The sequence below is a fragment of the Chiloscyllium punctatum genome, chromosome 49 (genome assembly GCF_047496795.1).
Source record: "Chiloscyllium punctatum isolate Juve2018m chromosome 49, sChiPun1.3, whole genome shotgun sequence".
Taxonomy (NCBI): domain Eukaryota; kingdom Metazoa; phylum Chordata; class Chondrichthyes; order Orectolobiformes; family Hemiscylliidae; genus Chiloscyllium; species Chiloscyllium punctatum.
This window is the reverse complement of record NC_092787.1, coordinates 24898181-24918388: the sequence shown is the minus strand read 5'-3', so window position 1 is coordinate 24918388 and position 20208 is coordinate 24898181. Positions and strand designations below refer to the sequence as shown.

The 20208-nt window shown below is 45.5% G+C and overlaps 1 protein-coding gene across 5 annotated transcripts in view; it reads right to left on the bottom strand.

Moving 5' to 3' along the window:
* The window catches only part of col27a1b (collagen, type XXVII, alpha 1b), a 653616-nt gene that overhangs the window by 47924 nt on the left and 585484 nt on the right, over window positions 1–20208 (bottom strand). For all 5 annotated transcript variants that reach the window (XR_011956099.1, XM_072565909.1, XM_072565908.1 and 2 more), the window contains 6 exons: window positions 18696–18749; window positions 14560–14613; window positions 14255–14308; window positions 6103–6156; window positions 5705–5812; window positions 3386–3493 (listed from right to left, as the gene is read on the bottom strand). Coding sequence is in view for 4 of the 5 variants with exons in the window: in XM_072565909.1 (XP_072422010.1) it covers window positions 3386–3493; window positions 5705–5812; window positions 6103–6156; window positions 14255–14308; window positions 14560–14613; window positions 18696–18749 (432 nt within the window). In the remaining variant the exon portion in view is untranslated. The remainder of the gene's footprint in view (window positions 1–3385; window positions 3494–5704; window positions 5813–6102; window positions 6157–14254; window positions 14309–14559; window positions 14614–18695; window positions 18750–20208) is intronic.

Here is a 20208-nt window from a genome sequence, read left to right as displayed (position 1 = left end):
GTTTCCACGGCATTGCTTTTTTTCAAGAAGGTCAGAGGAGTTGTTCTGCTCAATGTTTATCCCTCAATAAACATAACAAAATGCAGGTGAGTTGGTTATTATTCCATTGCTGTCTATAAGAACTTGCTGCTACATTTCTTTTTTTGCTCCTTATTCAGAAACATTGCATTGGCTATGATGTGCTTTGGGATGTCCAGTGGACATGAGAAGCAATTTATAGAAACAAATGTTTCTTTCTAATGTCTCTATTTACTGAGGGCTACAGATCTGATTGTGGATGATAGTGACCTCCCAGGCTCTAACCTGTCCCATTTCAGTCTGTTTCGAGCAATGGCATGACATTATGTTTTGCATGATTTGGAGGTGCTGGTGTTGGACTGGGGTGTACAAAGTTAAAAATCACACAACACCAGGTTATAGTCCAACAAGTTTAATTACCTGGTGTTGTGTGATTTTTAATTATGATTCGCATCCTCATTTCCAAATTTGTCGATGGCCTCGACCTAACCTCCTTCATTTCTCTGTCATCTCTTCCAGTCCCACAACACAACCCCCAACATCATCCCTGTCACCCTGCGGGAGGTCTAAACTCCTCAATTTCTAGCTTCTTGTGTAACACCTAAGCAGAATCACTCTATCTCTGGTGGTCATGTCTTCAGTTGCCTGGACATCAAGCTCCACACTGCCTCTCTCTCTTTATCTCCCCTCCTTTAAGATGCTCCTTAAATCTACGTGCTTCCCTCCACTTCACCTGACAAAGGAGCAGTGCTCTGAAAGCTTGTGATTTCAAGTAAGCCTGTTGGACTGTAACCTGGTATTGCGTGATGTCTAACACTGTAAATGTGGATTCCAAAGGAGCAAAGAGAGATGCTATTTCAGGACTGTACCACAATGAAGTGCTGTTTCATTTTTGATCATAGTTCTTCCTTGATCCTAACCAAAAGGGTCACTCTAGCTTTGGAACGAGGAACATTTGTTATCCTTAAGGCTTGTTCAGTGCTCAATTTCTGGAATCTATGACAATTAGATCACAGTACCCCAGCTAACCACAGGGAACACGATAAAATAAAATGTGAATCATGTAAACTCTGGGGGTTTACTTGTTATCAGTCCACACCACAAAAAATAATTAGTTCACAATTTGTTTAACAGATGGAGAGAAATGTCTGGTTTTATTTTCAATGTTGCAAAATGGCAACTGACCACATCAGATCTATTGTAAGGTTCATGGCAAACAAGTCACACTGGGTTGTTTCTGTGCTTTGAGATGTAGCAGGAAATTATTTGGATTTGCTGTAATGCGCTCTGCTTCTGCCTCAGGATCGAGGTTGACTTGCTCCTATTCCTGGTAAAAGGACTCCGGATTAGCTGACCAGTGCAGAGTCTGATCCACGGACTCTGCCACAAGATTGGGGGGGTGGGGGGGAGTGGTTTACTTGCTGGGGTAGGGGGATGCTGGTTCTCCGAGGGTGGGGTCAAACACGGTGTTTGGAGGCCCGTATGCTCCCTCTAATGCCACAACCTCACCCTTGCCTATCCCTGGCGGACTCTTCAGTGCCTTTCCAAACCAGGCATTCCCTATGCCACTAGGTTGTGAGCCAGGAGACAACTGGAATGTCTGACATCTACGTGGGGATGCTTTGAGGGAAATCCCTGAGGTGTTCCCACCATCATTCGGTGGTCACATGTGGAGCATACATTCCTCCAGTGGAGCTGGCTTTGAGCTGCAATACTGGCCCTAGATTGGCTTGGGAGGGGAGTCTGCTCTTTCGACCGCACTCTTCAGTCTAATGGCCTCTTTCTGTCCCACATCAGCACTCAGTCAGGAAGAAGCTCTAACATTCTTCTGGGGGGCTTGAGGTGTCAGGATAGCTATCACCAGCTCGCAGTCTATATTTGACAGGTTTGTATGAGGGTGCAGAATTTCCTGGAACCACTGGAGATTGCGGAAGAAGTCTTGTTAATATTTTTAGTGGAACTGTTCAGATATGCTAAGACACATGAATAAAAGCAAAATACTGTGGATGATGGAAATCTGAACCAAACACAGAATGCTGGAGAAACTCAGCAGGTCTGGCAATGTATGTGCAGAGAGAAACAGAGTTAATGTTCAATGTGATTCAAGTTAAGTTTCAAGTCCAATGTGATTCTTCCCCTGAATGAAAGGTGTTGACAGAAGCAGAGGAGGGTGCAAAAGGAACAGGAGATGTAGATTCCAGTGCAAAATACATCGGGCTATTATTTTTTATTCAGTTGTGGGAGTTGGGCATCGGTGGCTGGGCACAGCGAGGGGGGTATATTTTTAAGGTGAGAGGAGAGAGATTTAAAAGAAGACATGACAGGCAAATGTTTTACACAGACAGTGGTTTGTGTGTGGAATGAATTTCCTGAGGAAGTGGTGGATTTGGGTACAATTACAGTGTTTAAAAGACCCTTAGATAATTACATGAATAGGAAAGGTTGGAGGGATATGGGCCGGGAGCAGGCAGGTGGGACTAGTTTAGTTTGGGATTATGTTCGGTGTGGACTAGTTGGACCGAAGAGTCTGTTTCCATGCTGTATAGCTTTTTGACTCTAGTTACCCCTTGAGAAGGTGGGGGTGAGCTGCCTTCTTGAACCGCTGTAGGCCATGTGCTGTGGGTTGACCCACAATGTATTTAGGGAGAGATTTCCAAGATTCTGACCCAGCGAAGGGTCTGTTTCCGTGTTGTACACCTCTATGACTCTACAGTGAAGGAACAGTGGTATATTTCCAAGTCAGGATTGTGATTGGCTTGGACGGGAACTTGAAGGGGATGGTATTCCCATATATTTTCTGACCTTGTCCTTCTAGATGGAAGTAATCATGGGCTTGGAAGGTGATGTCTGAGGATCTTTGGTGAATTTCTGCAGTGCATTTTGTAGATAGTACATGCTGCTGCTACTGACCATTGGTGGTGGAGGGAGTGGATGCTTGTGGATGTGGTGCCAATCAACTGGGCTGCTTTGTCCTGGATGGTGCCAAGTCTTTGAGTATTGTTGGAGCTGCACTCATCCAAAAGTGCTGAAGAAAAGGAGATGTAAAATGGGTGTGAGTTAAGGTGTGAAAGGCCTCTGAAATAGCCCTGCACCCATTCAGTTCAAGGGGAGTGAGGGATGGGCCACAAATGCCGAGCCAGTGATGTTCACAGCCTGTGAAAGACTGAAAAATGTGGAGTCCTCCTGAGTATTGTATTTTTCATGTGAGTGGTGAACCAATTTATTGTTAGTGACACAGCCTGTCACCACAGTGATTCGACAGCTCCTCTGCTTTGTGTGGACAGATCACAAGAACAAGCCTTTGCTTTTCCAGTTACTGAGTTATTGCACATGTCGCATTTAGGTTGCTGAGCTCTGTCCCACTCACCTTAAAGCCAGGGGATCCCTGAGATCCAGGTAATCCTGGGACACCAACACGACCACGGCCTCCGGGTTTCCCGAGGAATCCGACATTCCCGTCATCCCCCTGTTCTCCCTGAGGTTGAAGGGAAGTCTACACGTTAACAGAGCTAACCGCCAACAGGTAATTCTAGAATCAGTCGCTGTGATAATTCACTGGAGTGTAAGCAGAACACAGATCAATCAAGAACAAAATAGATGGGGTGGGCCACATCGCAATTCACGGACTTTGAACTCCTGTACCAGAGCACCATTACCCTTTCTTGCTCCAACTGGATCAGTTTCTTCTGCACCTTTGCCTCCCTGACCGAGCGTATTGTCCACGGCCTCAATACCCTTAAATTCCAGCCTCGGGCAACTGTCTATGTGGAGTGTGCACATTACTCCTTGTATCTGTGCAGGTTTCCTCTGGGTGCTCTGGTTTCCTCCCACAGTCTGATGATGTGCAGGTTAGGTGGATTGGCCATGCTAAATTGCCTTTTGATGTCCAGGAGTATGCAGACTAAGTGGATTGACCATGGGAAATGCAGGGTTTCAAGGATGGGGTTGGGTTGCCCTTCAGAGGTTGGTGTGAACTCGATGGGCCAAATGGCCTTCCCCCAAACTGTAAGGATTCTATGAGATATAAAATGGCTGAGCTGGATACTTTCTATAGAATTGATAAGATGCAGAATGAAGCCGTTCAGTCCATTTGTCCCGTGCTAACTCTTTCGAGCACTTTAACCAGGACCTCTGCACAGTGTTTTGATTTATTATCCATTGCTCTATTCAATGCATCAGTTGTACCTGATTTCACCCATTTCCAATACTCACTGTCCAAAAGGTTAATTTTTGTTTCACCTCGTTTTTTTATTTCTTTTGCAAAACCTTTTAAATCTGAGCCCTCTGGTTTCCCCTCATGATTTTGAAAACTTCTAACTTGTAGGAAAGCGGTAATTTCTTTCAATGGGGTATGAGCAGGGATGATGTGTCCTTGGAGTTTCACTGCCAGGGGAGGATTGTGTCAAACAATCAGTTCCTTTAGCCGTCTGCCGTGAGCGAAACGTGATCGATCAGTGCAAAACTCAAAACTTCACATCCCACCTTTGTTGTGATTCTGCTATTGGACAGTGTCTACCTAATAATTTTGACTGATCTCAACAAATTACACTGGAACCCAATGTAGGTTTGTCAAATGTTAACACCAATGATCTTAAGATGAATGATGATGTGCATCCTCTACGTGTGCATGAATGGTGCTGAACATTGTGCAGTCATCGGTGAACATCCTCACTACCTACCTGACATTGGAGGGAAGGTCATTGATGATGCAGCTGAAGATGGTTGGGCCTAGGACACTACCCTGAGGAACTCCTGCAGAGATGTCCTGGAGCTAAGATGACTGACCCTCCAACAACCTCACCATCCTGTGGCTGACCACTTCAATCCCCCTTCCACTCCCCCAAGGACATGCAAGTCCTGGGTCTCCTCCACCACCAAATCCAAGCCACCTGACAACTGGAGGAAGAAGGCCTCATCTTCCGCCTTGGGACCCTCCAACCACATGGCATCAACACTGACTTCACCACTTTCCTCATCTCCCCTCCCCCAACTCATTCCAGATTCAACCCTCCAACTCAGCACCGCCCTCTTGACCTGTCCTAACTGTTCATCTTCCTTCCCACCTATCTGCTCCACCCTCCTCTCCGACCTATCACAATCATCCCCCACCTGTATCTACCTATCACCTTCCCGGCTACCTTCCCACCCAACCCATCCCCAGCACCCTATTTATCTCTCATCCTCCTTCCCCCTCCGCATTCCTGATGAAGGGCTTATGCCCAAAACGTCGAGTCCCCTCCTCCTCGGTTGCTGTCTGACTTGCTGTACTTTTCCAGTACCACACTTTTTGACTCTGACTCTCTTTCACCTACAGTCCTCACTTTCTCCATCTTCCTAAATGCCAGGTTTAATTCCAAATGGGAATTTACCACCGATTCCCATTGACCCCAGTTTGGCTAAGGCTCCTTGATGCCAAATGCAGTCAAATGCAGCCTTGATGTCCAGGCCTGTGTTCTCACCGTCCCTTGAGTTTGGACCAAGGCTGTATTGAGCTAAGTGCCCTGGCAGACCCCAAACTGGGCATCAGCTATTGGTGAGCTGCCCTCTGAAATGTCTGAACAAGCCAGTCAGTTCAAGCACAATAGGGGAACCTGCAACACATGTTGGCATTTGGCAACGATGGTCGCATCTTGTGAAATAATTTTATATAACATGTCTTTATCATTTGACCAGGTTCAAAACCCACCTGTATTCCAGGCTTGCCAGTGATTCCGGGAGCACCATCCAATCCTGGAGGACCCTCGTGACCTTGTCGACCAATGACACCTCTGGAACCGGGTGGCCCGATAGGACCCTGAGTGTTCGACACAAAACCTGCCATTAGTTACAGGTCTAACTATCTTGAAGTGCAGTGGTGCTGGACTATGCGTTGTTTTTTAGTTCAGAAAGATCTTAGAACAAACTAGGAGACCGTTACTATTGCAATATTGTATTAGTATTTGCTGTTGCACAGCCTTTGGATCATAACCACCGGCCAACTCCAAGTCCCTTTGTAGCCAATGTAATGGTTTCAGCGTGTAATGACCCAATGGGGCTGGTGAATGAAAGTGTGGGTTGAGTTTTGCTTTAACAGATAACACTTACCGGTGGGCCTGGACTCCCTTGCACGCCCTGGGAACCTGTCTTTCCCTTGCGCCCCTAAACAACAAAGAGAGGGTTAAAGGAAATAAAGTCTCGCATTTATATAGTGCCCTCTTCAGGGTCATGAAAGAATTGAAAATTTTCCTCCCTAATCCCCCAGTTTGCTGTTTAACCCCTCACAGACATGTAGAGCTGATGTTTACTCAGGGAGTTCAAAGTGCATACGTTTACCTGCGTTTTACCGCCTAGAGCGAAGGAGAAGAATGGTGGAGGCTCCAACATTTGGCCTGTTATTTGGCTGATTAGAATGCTCTCCAGCTCCTACTAACTGTTGTAGAGCCAGACAGCACAGAAACTGGCCCTTTGGCCCATCTCTTCCATGCTAACCAGGTTGCCTGAACTGAACTAGTCCCATTTGCCTGCATTTGGCCCATATCTCTCCAAACCTTTTCTACCTATGTACCTGTCCAAATGCCTTTTAAATGCTGTAAATATACCAGCCTCTACCACTCCTTCTGGCAGCTCATTCCATACATGCAACACCCTCTGAGAGAAAAAGTTGCTCCTTAGTACCCCCTTAAAACTCTTTCCTCTCACCTTAAACCTATGCCTCTAGTTTTGGACTCCCCCGGGGGAGGGAAAAGACCTTTTCTATTCACCTTACCCATGCCCCTCATGATTTTATAAATCTCTATTAGGTCAGCCCTCAGCCTCCTATTCTCCAGCGATAGGGGTCCCAGCCTATCCATCCTCTCCTTATAAGTCAAACCCTCTAGTCTCGGTAACGCCCTTGTAAATCTTTCTTGAGCCCTTTCCAGCTTAATAACATCCTTCCAATAGCAAGGAGACCAGAATTGTACACAATACTCCAAATGTGGCCTCACCAGTGTCTTATACAGCTGTAACAGGACATCCCAACTCCTGCACTCAATGCACTGACCAATGAAGGCAAACCATTGTCACATGAATGGAGTAGACTCAGCGTAAGAGTGCCAAGATATTAAACCATCTGCTCAGTCGGAGTATGAGGGCACCCAGTCTTGGCTATCATGTCCTCCAGTGAGACCTGAACCTAGAGATTCTAGAAGAGAGGCAGGGACACTACCCAGGGCACCACAAGATCTCTTTACTGGGACCCATTAGACGACCTATCTTTTACCTATTAGATGAAGGAACTGCCACTCAAACACACTGCACTCTTCACACTAATGGATGTTGCTGATGAACATCCTCCTTACAGTAGTTTGAGGAATATATAAATGAGTGTATTCTTCCTCATTTGAGGAAGGATGTTCTGTCGATGGAAGGAGTGCAGAGATGATTTTCCAGACTGATTCCTGGGATGCCAGGTCCAGCAATTTCTGTTTGTTTCTGATTTACAGCAGCCACAGTTCCTTATCTAAGTACATGGGGTTGGCCAGTTAGGACTGAGATGAGGAGAGATTTCTCCACTCAGAATGGGGAGCCTGTGGAATTCTCTGCCATAGAAAGGCGTTGAGGCTAAAACATTGAATGTTTTCAAAGAGTTGGATCTAGTTCTTAGGGCTAAAGGGACCAAATGCTATGGGATAGAGAGTAGTAACGGGGCACTGAGTTGGACGATCAGCCATGATCATACTGAATGGTGGAGCAGGCTCGAAGGGCCGAATGGCCTACTCCTGCTCCCACTGTCTATGTCTCTATGTTACAGAGGCCTGGTTTCAGACTTGTTTAAAGACTGACCTGAAACACAGCCACACATGGAAGATATTACATTGTTCACATCTCCTACGGAAGGGCAGGGTGATGAAACTTTGGGCTTCCCTTCAATGAAAGACTGGCTTTCGAGTGTTGTCATTTTTCCAATTCTCAATAAAAAAACTTTTGGTGCCAGTCCACATGGAACACATTATAAATTTCAAAACTCTGCTCATCAACTACGATGTTCAAACTGCTGGCTTGCTTATAGGGAAAGGAGGTTAGCAATTGATACAGTGGAAAGGTTTGTAATTACTTAGTGAGAGAGCAAAACACTGCTGCAGGATTTGGAACTACTTAAACCCTTTCTTTGTTGCTGCAAACCGTCCCCTGGCACAATCTGACAGAAGTGTTGAAACACAACTCTTCCAGAGAGTCTACAACTTCCCATAGCTGGCTAACTTCTTGTCCTCAAACAATTCAGTTTCTGGGTTCTGAGGAATTCTATGAATGAAATAAAACATGAGATTTTGGTGTCAGGCTGATGAAGGTCAAGAAGTAGACTCATCATCTGGAAAGTGTAATCGCTGAAATTATGGCCAATGATCACAACAAACAGAACAGAGGAGTCACGCATTCAGGAGTCATGCTTTTGAAGTGACAGATGTTCTGGGAGGTTATGCCTAACCTTTGTCAAGCTCTGGTTAGGCCACGACTACTTCTAATTCAATCCATCGCTCTTTTAGGGAAGATGTGAGCCTCCGAGAGAAGGATAGATTTATCAGAACGTTTCCCTGGATGACTGAGTTGAACTCCAAGGTTTGAAAGGAGAAGTTGGAGCAAGGGAGATCAAGATGAGATATTTGATACAGGTGTACAAGATTATGACAGGTGGAGATAAGGTAGATAAACAAGATCTGTTGAGGCATGGGCGTACTGCCCTTACCTCTGAGCCAAGAGGCTTGAGTTCAAGTCCACCTGCTCCATGGATATGTAATAACACCTCTGGACAGGTTGATGAGGGGCAAAAAAAATATACAGCAGAAGGCTGTTGTGGGGACAGAGGTAGTGTCCCTGTTTCTGGTCCAGGAGGTCTGGGTTTAAGTTTCACCTACTCCAGAGGTGTGTCTGAACATGTTGATTTTAAATATTTATAAGGTAGACATCATAATGATGCCCTTGGGGAGAGAGCACATGGTGTCCATCAATACTTGAGGAATTTGGAGAGATGGGAACTGCCAGTGTTTTATCTGCCCTTCCAACTCGGTTTTGTTTTATTCCTGCCCCGTTCTCCCCGCCTTTCCCTCATCTTTGATGTCATTAGCACTACCCTTAACGGACCCCACATGTAAGTTGGTTATTAATTGGAAACACAGGTGATTACTGGCAGTGGATAATAGGTGAAAAATTACACAGGAGGTTTGGTGATGGGAATAAAGCCAGTCAGTTGTGTGTGAAGTAATCCTGGATACATATTTTAAAAAATGGCAGACAAGTAAGATCATGTCTGGATGTCTTTGAAGGGTGGACACATAATGCCCACCAATGCTCTCAATGCCTTTAGACAGATTTGAGCAACATGGGGACTGGGTGTACTACGTCCCCCACAATTCCATTCGAATGTAACCCTTCCCTCTTACCTTATCCTTAATCTTGCACCATCTCTGGGTATGGTGGTCAGCGCTTATACTTTGCTTATTTTAACTGGTGAAATGGAGGTGGGCGATTTGGTGATGATCTTTACAAACAATAAAATAGCTGTTGCGATTTGCCTCCTATGCTTTTGTGGTTCAGTGATAGAATTCTCACCTGTCAGGTGGGCAGCTTGGTTTCGATTCCTGGCTGATGCAATGGGAACCCTTTACTTCCAGTTTTACCACACTCCCGCTCAGTGGGGCTCCTGTGGTACAGCGGCAGTGTCCCTACCTCTGACACAGAAGATCAGGGGGGTGGGGAGGGGGGTTGGCCCCACCTGCCCCAGAGATGTGTCTCGGAACATTTGAATAGGTTGGTTAAACCTGTTACAAGGGGTAGGCGGTGTTGATTCAAGGCTCTCAGTAGGGGATGGGTTGGGTATCTGTCCTGCTGAACAGTGACATTCCCCCTAAGCCCTATGTGGTTGACATGATTTGGAAATGCTGGTGTTGAACTGGGGTTTACAAAGTTAAAAGTCACACAACACCAGGTTATAGTCCAACAGGTTTAATTGGAAGCACTAACTTTCGGAGCACTGCTCTTTCATCAGGTGGTTGTGTAACCACCTGATGAAGGAGCAGCGCTCCGAAAGCTAGCGCTTCCAATTAACCTATTGGACTATAACCTGGTGTTGTGTGATTTTTAACTATGTGGTTGACACTCTGATTTCTCCAGACACTGGCATGCATGGGCCTCACAGCTCCCCCCCAGTGGCTGGAGGTCTCCATTTGCAAAGTGGAGTTGAGGATGATTAGATTAGCCATGATCTCACTGAATGGTGGAGCAGGCTCGATAGGCTGAATGGCCTGAAATAACCTCACAGAGGCTGGTATCTCATCACCAAACCACCCTTTTATGTACTAACCAACAGTCCTTGATTAGAAAGCCTGCATTCACATCCCATCTCCTTCAGAGGTGTGTAAAAATATCTCTCAACAGGTTGATGTAGAAAATATTAATCCTTTGATAGACACGGTGACCAATGCTTCAGAGTCAGGGTCAGTTGGTGTCGGATAGGATGGCTTCGGATTGGTTCTATGTTCTAGTATCCCTGACACTCAGCCTTTTTTTATGTCAGCCAGGGTTCCCTGATTGGACCAGATCAACGGCCAATTCTATGAGGTCAACCAACTGGATCAGTGCAGCCTACTTCTGTTCCAAGGTGTTATGGTCTTAAATTAGAGGGAATACCACCCTATATAGAGAGAAGTTGATGGGCTGAGTGAATTCTTGTGCATTGTAATAACTCAACGAACAGAATAAAGATTAGACTTGGTGGATAGTGAGCTCCCAATCTTGTCCAGTGAGGTATCGAGTAAGTAGCAGGAAGGGTGCTAGCTGTTGCTAAGTTGCTCCCCTTTCCTGTTGCCTGATTAATTACAGAATGGTTGGCTCCGTGCCCACGAGTTGATTTGTCTGTTTCCACCGGTCTGCTTCCACCCCGAATGTCTCAGACACAGATCATGCAAAAATAAAGGCGGTCGAAACCTCAGTCAGATCACTGCGTAGATCAGAAGGCAGCCTTGACCAGGATCTATCCCCCTGATGCTATTTGGCCTGTTTCTCTGGATTCAGATTTCACAAAAAGCTGCAAGTTAATACATAACTGGAACATTTGGTGACTACTTTTCCCCAGATGTAAATTCTATTAAACGTTCACACTGAGAGAACGATTCTGCCAGACTGACGTGATACGCTGTAGTTTGGCTCAGTCTGCCTGCTCTCTCAGTTATCATTCATTAAGCTGCTGACTACTAACGTCCTAACCTTACACAATCTCACTCTGCCGCCAATCCCATCCAGACCTGCCAAACATGTGCTCTTTCATTATTTCCGGTTGGAATGCAAGTTGGAGTACTCAGTAGCAAATGGGAAGTGTATTGCTTTCCTGTGACAATCTTGCTCACGTTGGCTTTGATCAGGTCAGGACTGCACCGTGTGGTGCGGGTTTGGTTAGCTGGGTGGTACGGGTCTCAGCACTGGGACTGATAGTGGAGGCTGCACCTCACAGTTGGCTCAGTCACCCTAACAGCACCGTCGCTATAACCAGAAGAAATAGGAGCAGGAGGCCATTCAGCCCATCAAGTCGGCTCCGCCATTCAATGAGATTGTGGCTGATCTGATCGTTCCCAACTCCGCTTTCCTGTTTTTCCCCCATGACCATCAATTCTCTTACTAATTAAAAACCTCTCTACCGCAGCCTTGACATTCCAGCCTCAATGTAAACCGATGATCATTGCTGGGATATATTGATGGTTATCAGGTAAGTAGGGTCTGGGGCAGCTGGGGTCTATCAAGATGGTCCCAGTGAGGAGGAGGAAGTGAGTCTTCTGTTGCTGAGGACAGGTGGGTACCCATGTTGTGACCATTGGCGTTGGGGCTGGTGTTCTAGGGAGAGACCCCTTTCAAGAGGTGAAGAGTGACCCCCCCACTCCCCACCAACTCCCCAGTCCTCCCTCAGAGCCCACTGAAGGGTCTTCGTGGACTTCTCCATCTTTGCTGAGAGGCAGTGACTCCCAGACTGGCAAAACACCACCTTAAACCATAGAGGAACACAACTGATATCGGTGAATTGGGCACTAGGCAAGTGGATGATCTAACAACATCTTTCCCATCTGGCAAACTGGCACGGTGCTGGGAAGACAAGGGGGACATTGTTCATCATCTTCAGATACCATTTTCTGAGTCCTTCCTCATTCCACCCCAACTACATGCCATTCCGCACCACCGTCACTCTACTCTAAACACACACAGACAGACACAAAGAACACCAATCTTTCTGATGGCAAATCTTAACTGGGACAAAGAGTAAAATGAGATATGAAGAATGAAGTCATTTCTGGAGACGAAGACTGAAACATGCTGAAGGCTACAGTTTTTACTGAAGGTCAAGAGTTTGTTAGTCATTTTAGCAGTGGAAATTGCATTTTCAGTGTTATCACATTTATCCTTACTTTATTACCAAGGGAATGGAGTATAAAAATGGGGAGGTTTTGCTAAGACTGTGCAAGGCACTAGACAGACCTCAGCTGGAATGCTATGAACAGTTTTGAGTTTCTTATCTCAGGAAAGATACACTGGCATTAGAGGCAGTCCAGAGAAGTTTAAGTCAGCTGATCTTGAGGATGGAGGTACTGTCTTATGAGGAAAGATTGAGTAGATTGGGCCTGTACTCGTTGGAGTTTAGAAGAATCAGGGATGGTCTTATTGAAACATACAAGACTTAGAGGACTTGACAGGAAAGACGTGGAAAAGATGTCTCTACTTGTAGGAGAATTTAGGACCTGAGAGCGTCAGTTTAGAATAAGGGGTCACCCAAATAGGACAGAAATGAGGAGCAATTTCTTCTCTCAGAGGGGAGTGAATCTGTGGAATTCCTTGTCAATAGATGTGGAGCACAGCAGGTCAGGCAACCTCCGAGGAGCAGGAAAGTCAATGTTTCGGGTTGAAACCCTTTGTCAGAATTCTTTATTGCAGACGGTGGTCGAAACTAGGTAATTAACTATATTAATATTCAAAGTCTATTAAGTCCAAAGATGTGTAGACAAGGTGGATTAGCCACTGGAAATGCAGCGTTACAGGGTAGTTGGGTGGGTCTGGGTGCACTTCGGTGGGTCAGTGTGGACTCGATCAGCTGAATGGCCTGCTTCCATACTGTAGGGATTGCATGATATTATATTCAAGGCTGAGATAGATGTTTTTAATCAGTAAGGACATCAAGAATTATGGGGTAAAGGTAGAAAAGTGGAACTGAGGTATATCAGATCAGTCATGATCTCACTGAATGGTGCAGCAGCCTCACGGGCTGAATTGACTACTTCTGCTCCTATGTCTTACGGTCTTACTTTGAAAATATAGCAGTCTAAAGATAAAGTGGGTAAGACCATTCTGTGGGTGAAGATGAGGTGAACTATTGTAGCAGGCGGATATGGACACAGCAACGTAGTAGGCTGGCTGGTGGCAAATAATGTTCAATGCAAGGAATGTGAGATAATACATTCAGAGATACAAGAACATTTTAAAGAAAAGGGTATTGCAAGTACAAGGCAAAGTACAGAGAGATTTAGCATGAAGGCACATAGGTTTTTAAAATGTGGAACTGCACCTGGGAAAACCACATGGAAGTCTTACTTTAATAGATAATTTATTACAGATTTAAAAAGAGATGTCAATTTTGTAGAAAATCCAATAAAACCATTGTTAGAGTATTGTGCTTTATATGTAAGCAGATAATATATGAATAGTAGTTTTTATAAGAATTAAGGACAAGAGAAACTGATGTTGGATATTACCTGTCAGTCATTATATGTAAGCATAAGGCAGTTTGGATACAGAGGAGCTCAATTTGTCTATAATAAACAGTTACTTGTTTTTAAGTTCAGAAACCTAGAGAGCCACTTATATGATCTGAGTTGGTGAACTGGGGACTTTGGATAGTTTGACTGAATCTTTGCACAACTGCGACAACTCCAGGGATTGTGGGATTTGATTTCCGGCGCAATGCTCCAGTGACTTGTGACAATACATACATTTATTTGTAAAGGCAGTCTGTTGAATTGCTCAGTCTTAACTTTGCCTCATACCAGCAGCCCCCTGCTTTTATGCGCTTGATGATAACTAATACTAACTATCTGTTTCTGTAAATCTTAAGAAAGGTGAAATATTAGTGCAGGAGCAGTTAAACTGCAGCAGGTACAATATGCCAAAGTAGCACTCCCAAGACTTGAGCTGGCTAGATGAAATGTTTAGTTTGTTGTAGGGCAGTTGAGCTACAGTCACCTACCGCTTGACCCTTCGAACCTTTCACACCTGGTTTACCTGGAGGTCCTGGGTTACCCTAGAAATTCAAAACAAACAATGAAGGAATTATCTGCATCGCTTGTAAGTCTGTGTTCTTACATGTGGAATCAATTACTGCAAAACCTTTCCCATCCAGAGGAACTCTCAATCACACAAATAATCCGCAGCACTCAAAGAGTTTACAGAGCTGGATAAGAAATGTTCTGCATTCTAATAAAATGAAATCTTAATCTCAGGGAGGATTTACACCAGCTTGTGGGTTTTAATAAAGTATCAATGTGCACTTACCGGTAAACCTTGCTGACCTTGTTTCCCCCTCTCTCCATCCAGCCCTCGCTGGCCCTGTAAGTGGATGGAAACCAGTCAATACTAACGGTGCCAAATCCAACAAAGTTTGATTACACTCTGTGAATTTTAATCTAAACACTCAAGTAACATTATGTCTGTGCACTGCCTATTGCTCTCATTCAATATGGGGATGACCTTTTATAGAAAGGGATAACAGAAATGGTATACCAGTAGAAGCCAGTTAGGAAGCCACGTGTGATAATCCTCTGTGCTGTCAGTGATCGCTGAGGGATAAACCAGTAATAAATTGTCACACAGGGAAACGATCAAAGTGGAAACTTCTGTTTGCAATATACAGGAGAGGACTCTGCTCCACAATGGTTTAGGAACATAGTTCTCTCTCTGGGATGTGTTGGACAACGACCATGCAAGATGTCCTGGGATCATAACCCAAATGAGCCCTCTGTTACAGCTGATGCATGTTGTTGGTCATATTTAAGAGGGAAAGAAAGGCATTTGTGGTAGTGTCCCCACTCCTAGACCAGGAGTTTTGGGTTCAAGTTCCACCTGCTACAGAGGTGTGTCAGAAATATCCAACAGGAAAGAAAGAATAACCAAGACCATCTAGGGCTTTCATGGTGCAGTGGCAATGTCCCTATCTCTCAGCCAAACAACACAGGTTCAGATCACACCAAGAGTTATAGAGTCCCTGCAGGCCATTCAGTCCATACTGACCCTCTGAAGAGCAACCCACCCAGACCCGTAACCCCACATTTCCCATGGCTAACCCACCTCACTGCACACTATGGGCAATTTCCCATGGCCAATCCACCTAGCCCGCATATCCCTGGACACTATGGGCAATTTAGCATGACCAATCCAACCTAACCTACACATCTTTGGACTGTGGGAGAAAACTGGAGAACCCGGAGGAAACCCAGACAGACATGGGGAGAACGTGCAAACTCCACACGGGCAGTCGCCCGAGGCTGGAATCAAACTCGGATCCCTGGCGCTGTGAGGCAGCAGTGCTAACCATTAAGCCACCCTGTCGCAGGCTGGTACTCGCCAGGTTTATTATTTTGGTTTCCATTGGGGGATAGGTGTCAATCAGGGCCTTTGATGGATGTACCAATGAGGTGAAGTGCCAGTATTGATAGATGCAGATACCATCTATCAATCCCTCAGAAAACAAACAGGAAATGACATCACCATAAACCCCAGGAACCCCATCCAGGACAAACATATAAATAGAAAGCAGGAGACAACAGCTTCGCTTCACTTGGAGGTTGCCACTGATGATGTTACCTAGCCAGGTAATGAAATGTCTGGATATCAAACCTACAGCTCAGTGAGCAAACCTACACCCTACACCTCAACCTCAGCTACAAACCTTCACAAACCTTGCCAGTATTTTCTTTAGCACTAAGCTAAACACTGTTTGACCCATTTGTGGAGATCTCTGTTCATGCCCCTGATCCCGAAGTTTACGCTCCCACCATTCTGATTGGTGCTCACAAACACACAGGCAAAACCCAAGTGCAAGCTGCAATCCGAGAAGATTCAGGGTGAGGGTAGGCTGCAAAGGACCTTGCGAATAAAGATGAGGATTTTAAAATCCAGGAGGCGGTGTTTGGGGAAACAACGTTGGTTGCTGAATATGGGAGTGAATAGAATTTGGTGTGACCGGGGACTGGGGCAGTCGAACCCCAATCAAACTCAGGTTAGGTGCGAGGTGGATAGTTGGGCAACTGGACAAGCCCGAATAGTCAAACCTAGAGGTAACGACTGCACGGGCGGAAATCAGGCCCCACCATTGTTTCTGGCCCAGACACCAACATGGCAGTCCTGAATCTGACCCGAGCACAGAGGTCCCGCCTAGGGGCTTCAGGCTCACTGGACGGAAACTGGCCTTTGGAGGAGGAATATCGAAACACTCACGAGGAGGATACAGGTGTACCTGTCATTACCCATGCAACAACAATAACTGCCATCTAACTGAAGTACAATGTCACCTGACAAACACGCAATCATTTTCGGACATGTTAGGACACACCTCTGGAACAGACCTCATGGCTTAGAGGGAGGGATGCTACCATTGCACCACAAGAGCCTCTTAATTCCATTACATTGATATTCTCTAGTCGACCTGTTCAGACATGTTATTGCACCCCTCTGGGAAGCAGGTGGGACCTTGTTCTTAAGATTTTGTACCTGGGTTCTTATATCTAAGATGGCGCCTTGTGTGGTGACATTGTACACTTTTCACTGTACTTGAGTACACATGACAATAAAATCAAGATCAAACCATATCAACCTCCTGGCTCAGAGGTAGGAATATTACCACTTCATCACTGGCTCCCTCAGCTGCAGACATTTTATGGTCATCATTTTGTCTGCACACCTTGAGTCCTGTGACTCAATGCCAGTTTTCACACCTATGAAATCTCAGCCTGTGACAGTATTTGTACATCTGTCAGACTAATCTGTCACCAAACAAAAGACCAGTTCAGATCCAAATTGCATCAAGTGGCAGAAATGAGCTCAGGTGATTACTGTGCCAGCCCCAGGAGAAATGACTGAGATTCACTCACTAATTGCAGAAGTGTACAACACACCTTTCTGAAAGAAGGGCTTTTCCCTGTTCTCTTTAGCTGCTGTCTGACTGTCCAATCCACTCATCAAGAGTAATGCTTATTCAAGTCAAAGTAATGCAGGGAGCTCTTCCTGCAGTCCAGGCAGTAAGGCAGACTCCAACACAGCTCTGTGAGTTAATGGGACAGTGCACTTGCCCATTCTAACACTAGCCGACAGTGTCTTAACAGGCTTCACTTCCCCTCTTTGCTCATCACCCTGCCAGTGCTTTTGGTTGTCAAGGGCTTGATAGCACCTTCCAAACCTACCCCTCGAAAGGAAAGGGCAGCAGATACATGGCAACACCATTCCTGCAAATCCCTCACCATCCAGACAATACATTGCCGCTCCTTCAGTGTTCGCTGGGTCAAAACCCTGGAAACTAACAGCACTGTGGGAGTATTGACACAACATGGACTGTAATGGTAGGAGAAGGTAGCTCTCCACTACTTGGTCTGAGATGATTACAAATGGCCAATTAATGTTGGCCTAGTCAGCCACACCCCCATCCCTTTGAATGAGTAAGAACAATCTCTCCCCCACCACCGCTTAAGCCTCTCTCTTCCTTGACGACCCTCCCTAATATTATGCATCTCTCTACAGCAATTCAAGAAGGTAGCTCATATTATCCCTACAGTGTGGAAGCAGGCAGTAAGGCAGACTCCAACACAGCTCTGTGAGTTAATGGGACAGTGCACTTACCCACCACAACTACCATATCCCTGTAATCCCATGTTTCCCATGGCTAACCCACCTAGCCTGCACATCCCTGGACACTATGGGCAATTTAGCATGGCCAATCAAATTGGCCTGCCCATCTTTGGACTGTGAGAGGAAACTGGAGCACCCGGAGGAAACCCATACAGAGACAGGGAGAATTTGCAAACTCCACACGGACAGCCACCTGAGGCTGGAATTGAACCCTAGTCCCTGTTGCTGTGGTTAAATCACAGATAACTGAACCACAAGTGATGGTGACTACCAGCTGGAGAAGGGTTGTCACGGCCATTTTTACAGGGCAGTGTACAGTCCCATTTGCCCAGCCCATCACACAAACCAGCTTTCCGTCAACTGACTCGGTCTACACTTCCCACTGACTTGGGAACTCAGCCAACATCATCAAAGACCTGTCCCATCCCGGTTATACTCTCTTACACCCTCTTCCATTGGGCAGAAGACACAAACGTTTGAAAACACATACCAACAAATACAAGAACAGCTTCTTCATTGTCGTTATCAGATTTATGAACAGACCTCTCATATATTCAAGCTGATCCTTCTCTGCACCTGTAACACTTTATTCTGCATTCTGTTCTATTTACCCTGATGTATTTATGTAATATATGATTTTACTTGTCACTGTCACATACTATACCAGGTGACCAAATCGTGTTGATCAATGAAGATGGATTGTGCACAAAACAATACTTTTCACATGATAAATCGAATCAATCAAATCAAATCAGTGGGACAGACAGACACTGGAATATTGAATAACCTACAACATAACCAGGATCTCCAGGTTCACCTCTCTCTCCTCGCTCTCCGATTGGGCCCTGTGGAAACATAACACTTGCGTTAGTTCAAACATTTCTCCTCTTTCGCCAGAAATAGTGGATAAAACATTCAGAGGTGATCTTCGAGCAGGGCTATATGTGAGAGAATATTTGCCCCCATTGATCAGGAAATCCAGCACGTTGGGTCACAGCTTCAGAATAAGGGGGCACCTGTTCAGAACACCTATGATGGGTCTCTTCACTCAAAGGATTGTGTGATTTTTGAAATTCTCTCTCCCAGACAGTTGTGGATGCCCAGTTGTTCTGTACAGTCAGGACAGTGAGCAACAGACGTTTGCATACTATCAGAATTATGGCTAAATATCGAAGATTGGAGCAGGAGTAGGCCATTCAGCCCATCAAGCCTGCTCCGCCATTCAGTATGATCATGGCTGATCATCCATCTCAGTCTCCTGTTCCTGCTTTTCCCCACACCCTTTGATCCCTTTGTCCTTAAGGACTATACCTAATGGTATTAGAATTGTTATGCGCTGTTCTTTGACCTGTAGACTCAATGAGCCAAAGGGTCCATTTCTGTTTCACCAGGGCACACTGGTTCATGAAGAAATAGCTTCTGCACTTTCTGCAAAGTTTTAGTTATACCAAGTAAAGCATTGGCTAGGAAACTGGGGACTTGGTTAGCTCAGTTGGCTAGATGGCTGGTTTGAAATGCATGAATGACACTGATATCAGGGGTTCAATTCCCACACTGGCTGATGTTACCATGAAGGATGACACACTCACAGCTCTAGGGACCTAGGTTTGATTCCACCCTTGGTGACTGTCTGTGCAGTTTGTACATTCTGCCCATGCCTTGGACTCCCATAGTCCAAGGTTAGGTGGATTGGCCATGCTAAAATGTCTAGGGATGTGCAGGCTGTACACCTCTGCTCCTGTACTTGAATCCTCTTACTATGAAAGCCAACATACCATCTGTCTTCTTCACATGACTGTGCAGTGAGGGATGCTACAGCTGAACCTAGAACAGGGGTAATTAGATGATCCTCTGCTCCTATTTGCTCATGGAAAATCAGTCGTGACAGAAGATTTCTGATTGAAATTTACCTTCTCCCCTTTGATGGGAAGGTCTTGGGATCACATCTCATTCCAGGAGCTTAGAGTTCAAGGTTCACATTCCAGAGTGGGCCTGAGGGCGGGTGCTGCACTGCTGGAAAGTACCCTTCCTGGTTTGGGACATGAGGTGGGTAGGTAGGAAAGGGCAAGGGAGTTCTCTCTGGGCCAGCATCAATCTCTTACAAGTAACATCACAAAATCAGATCATCATCTCACAACCACTTTACAGTTGCTGCCTCTTACATGACCGGCAGCGACTACACTTCAAAAAGTACTTCAGCGGCTGGTCTGCTAGGTGTGAAAGGTGCTACATAAACGTAAGTCTTTATTTCTCAATTCCTGTTTCAAGGAGCTTGGTGTGCAGTGGTTGGCTATTGAGTTTGCT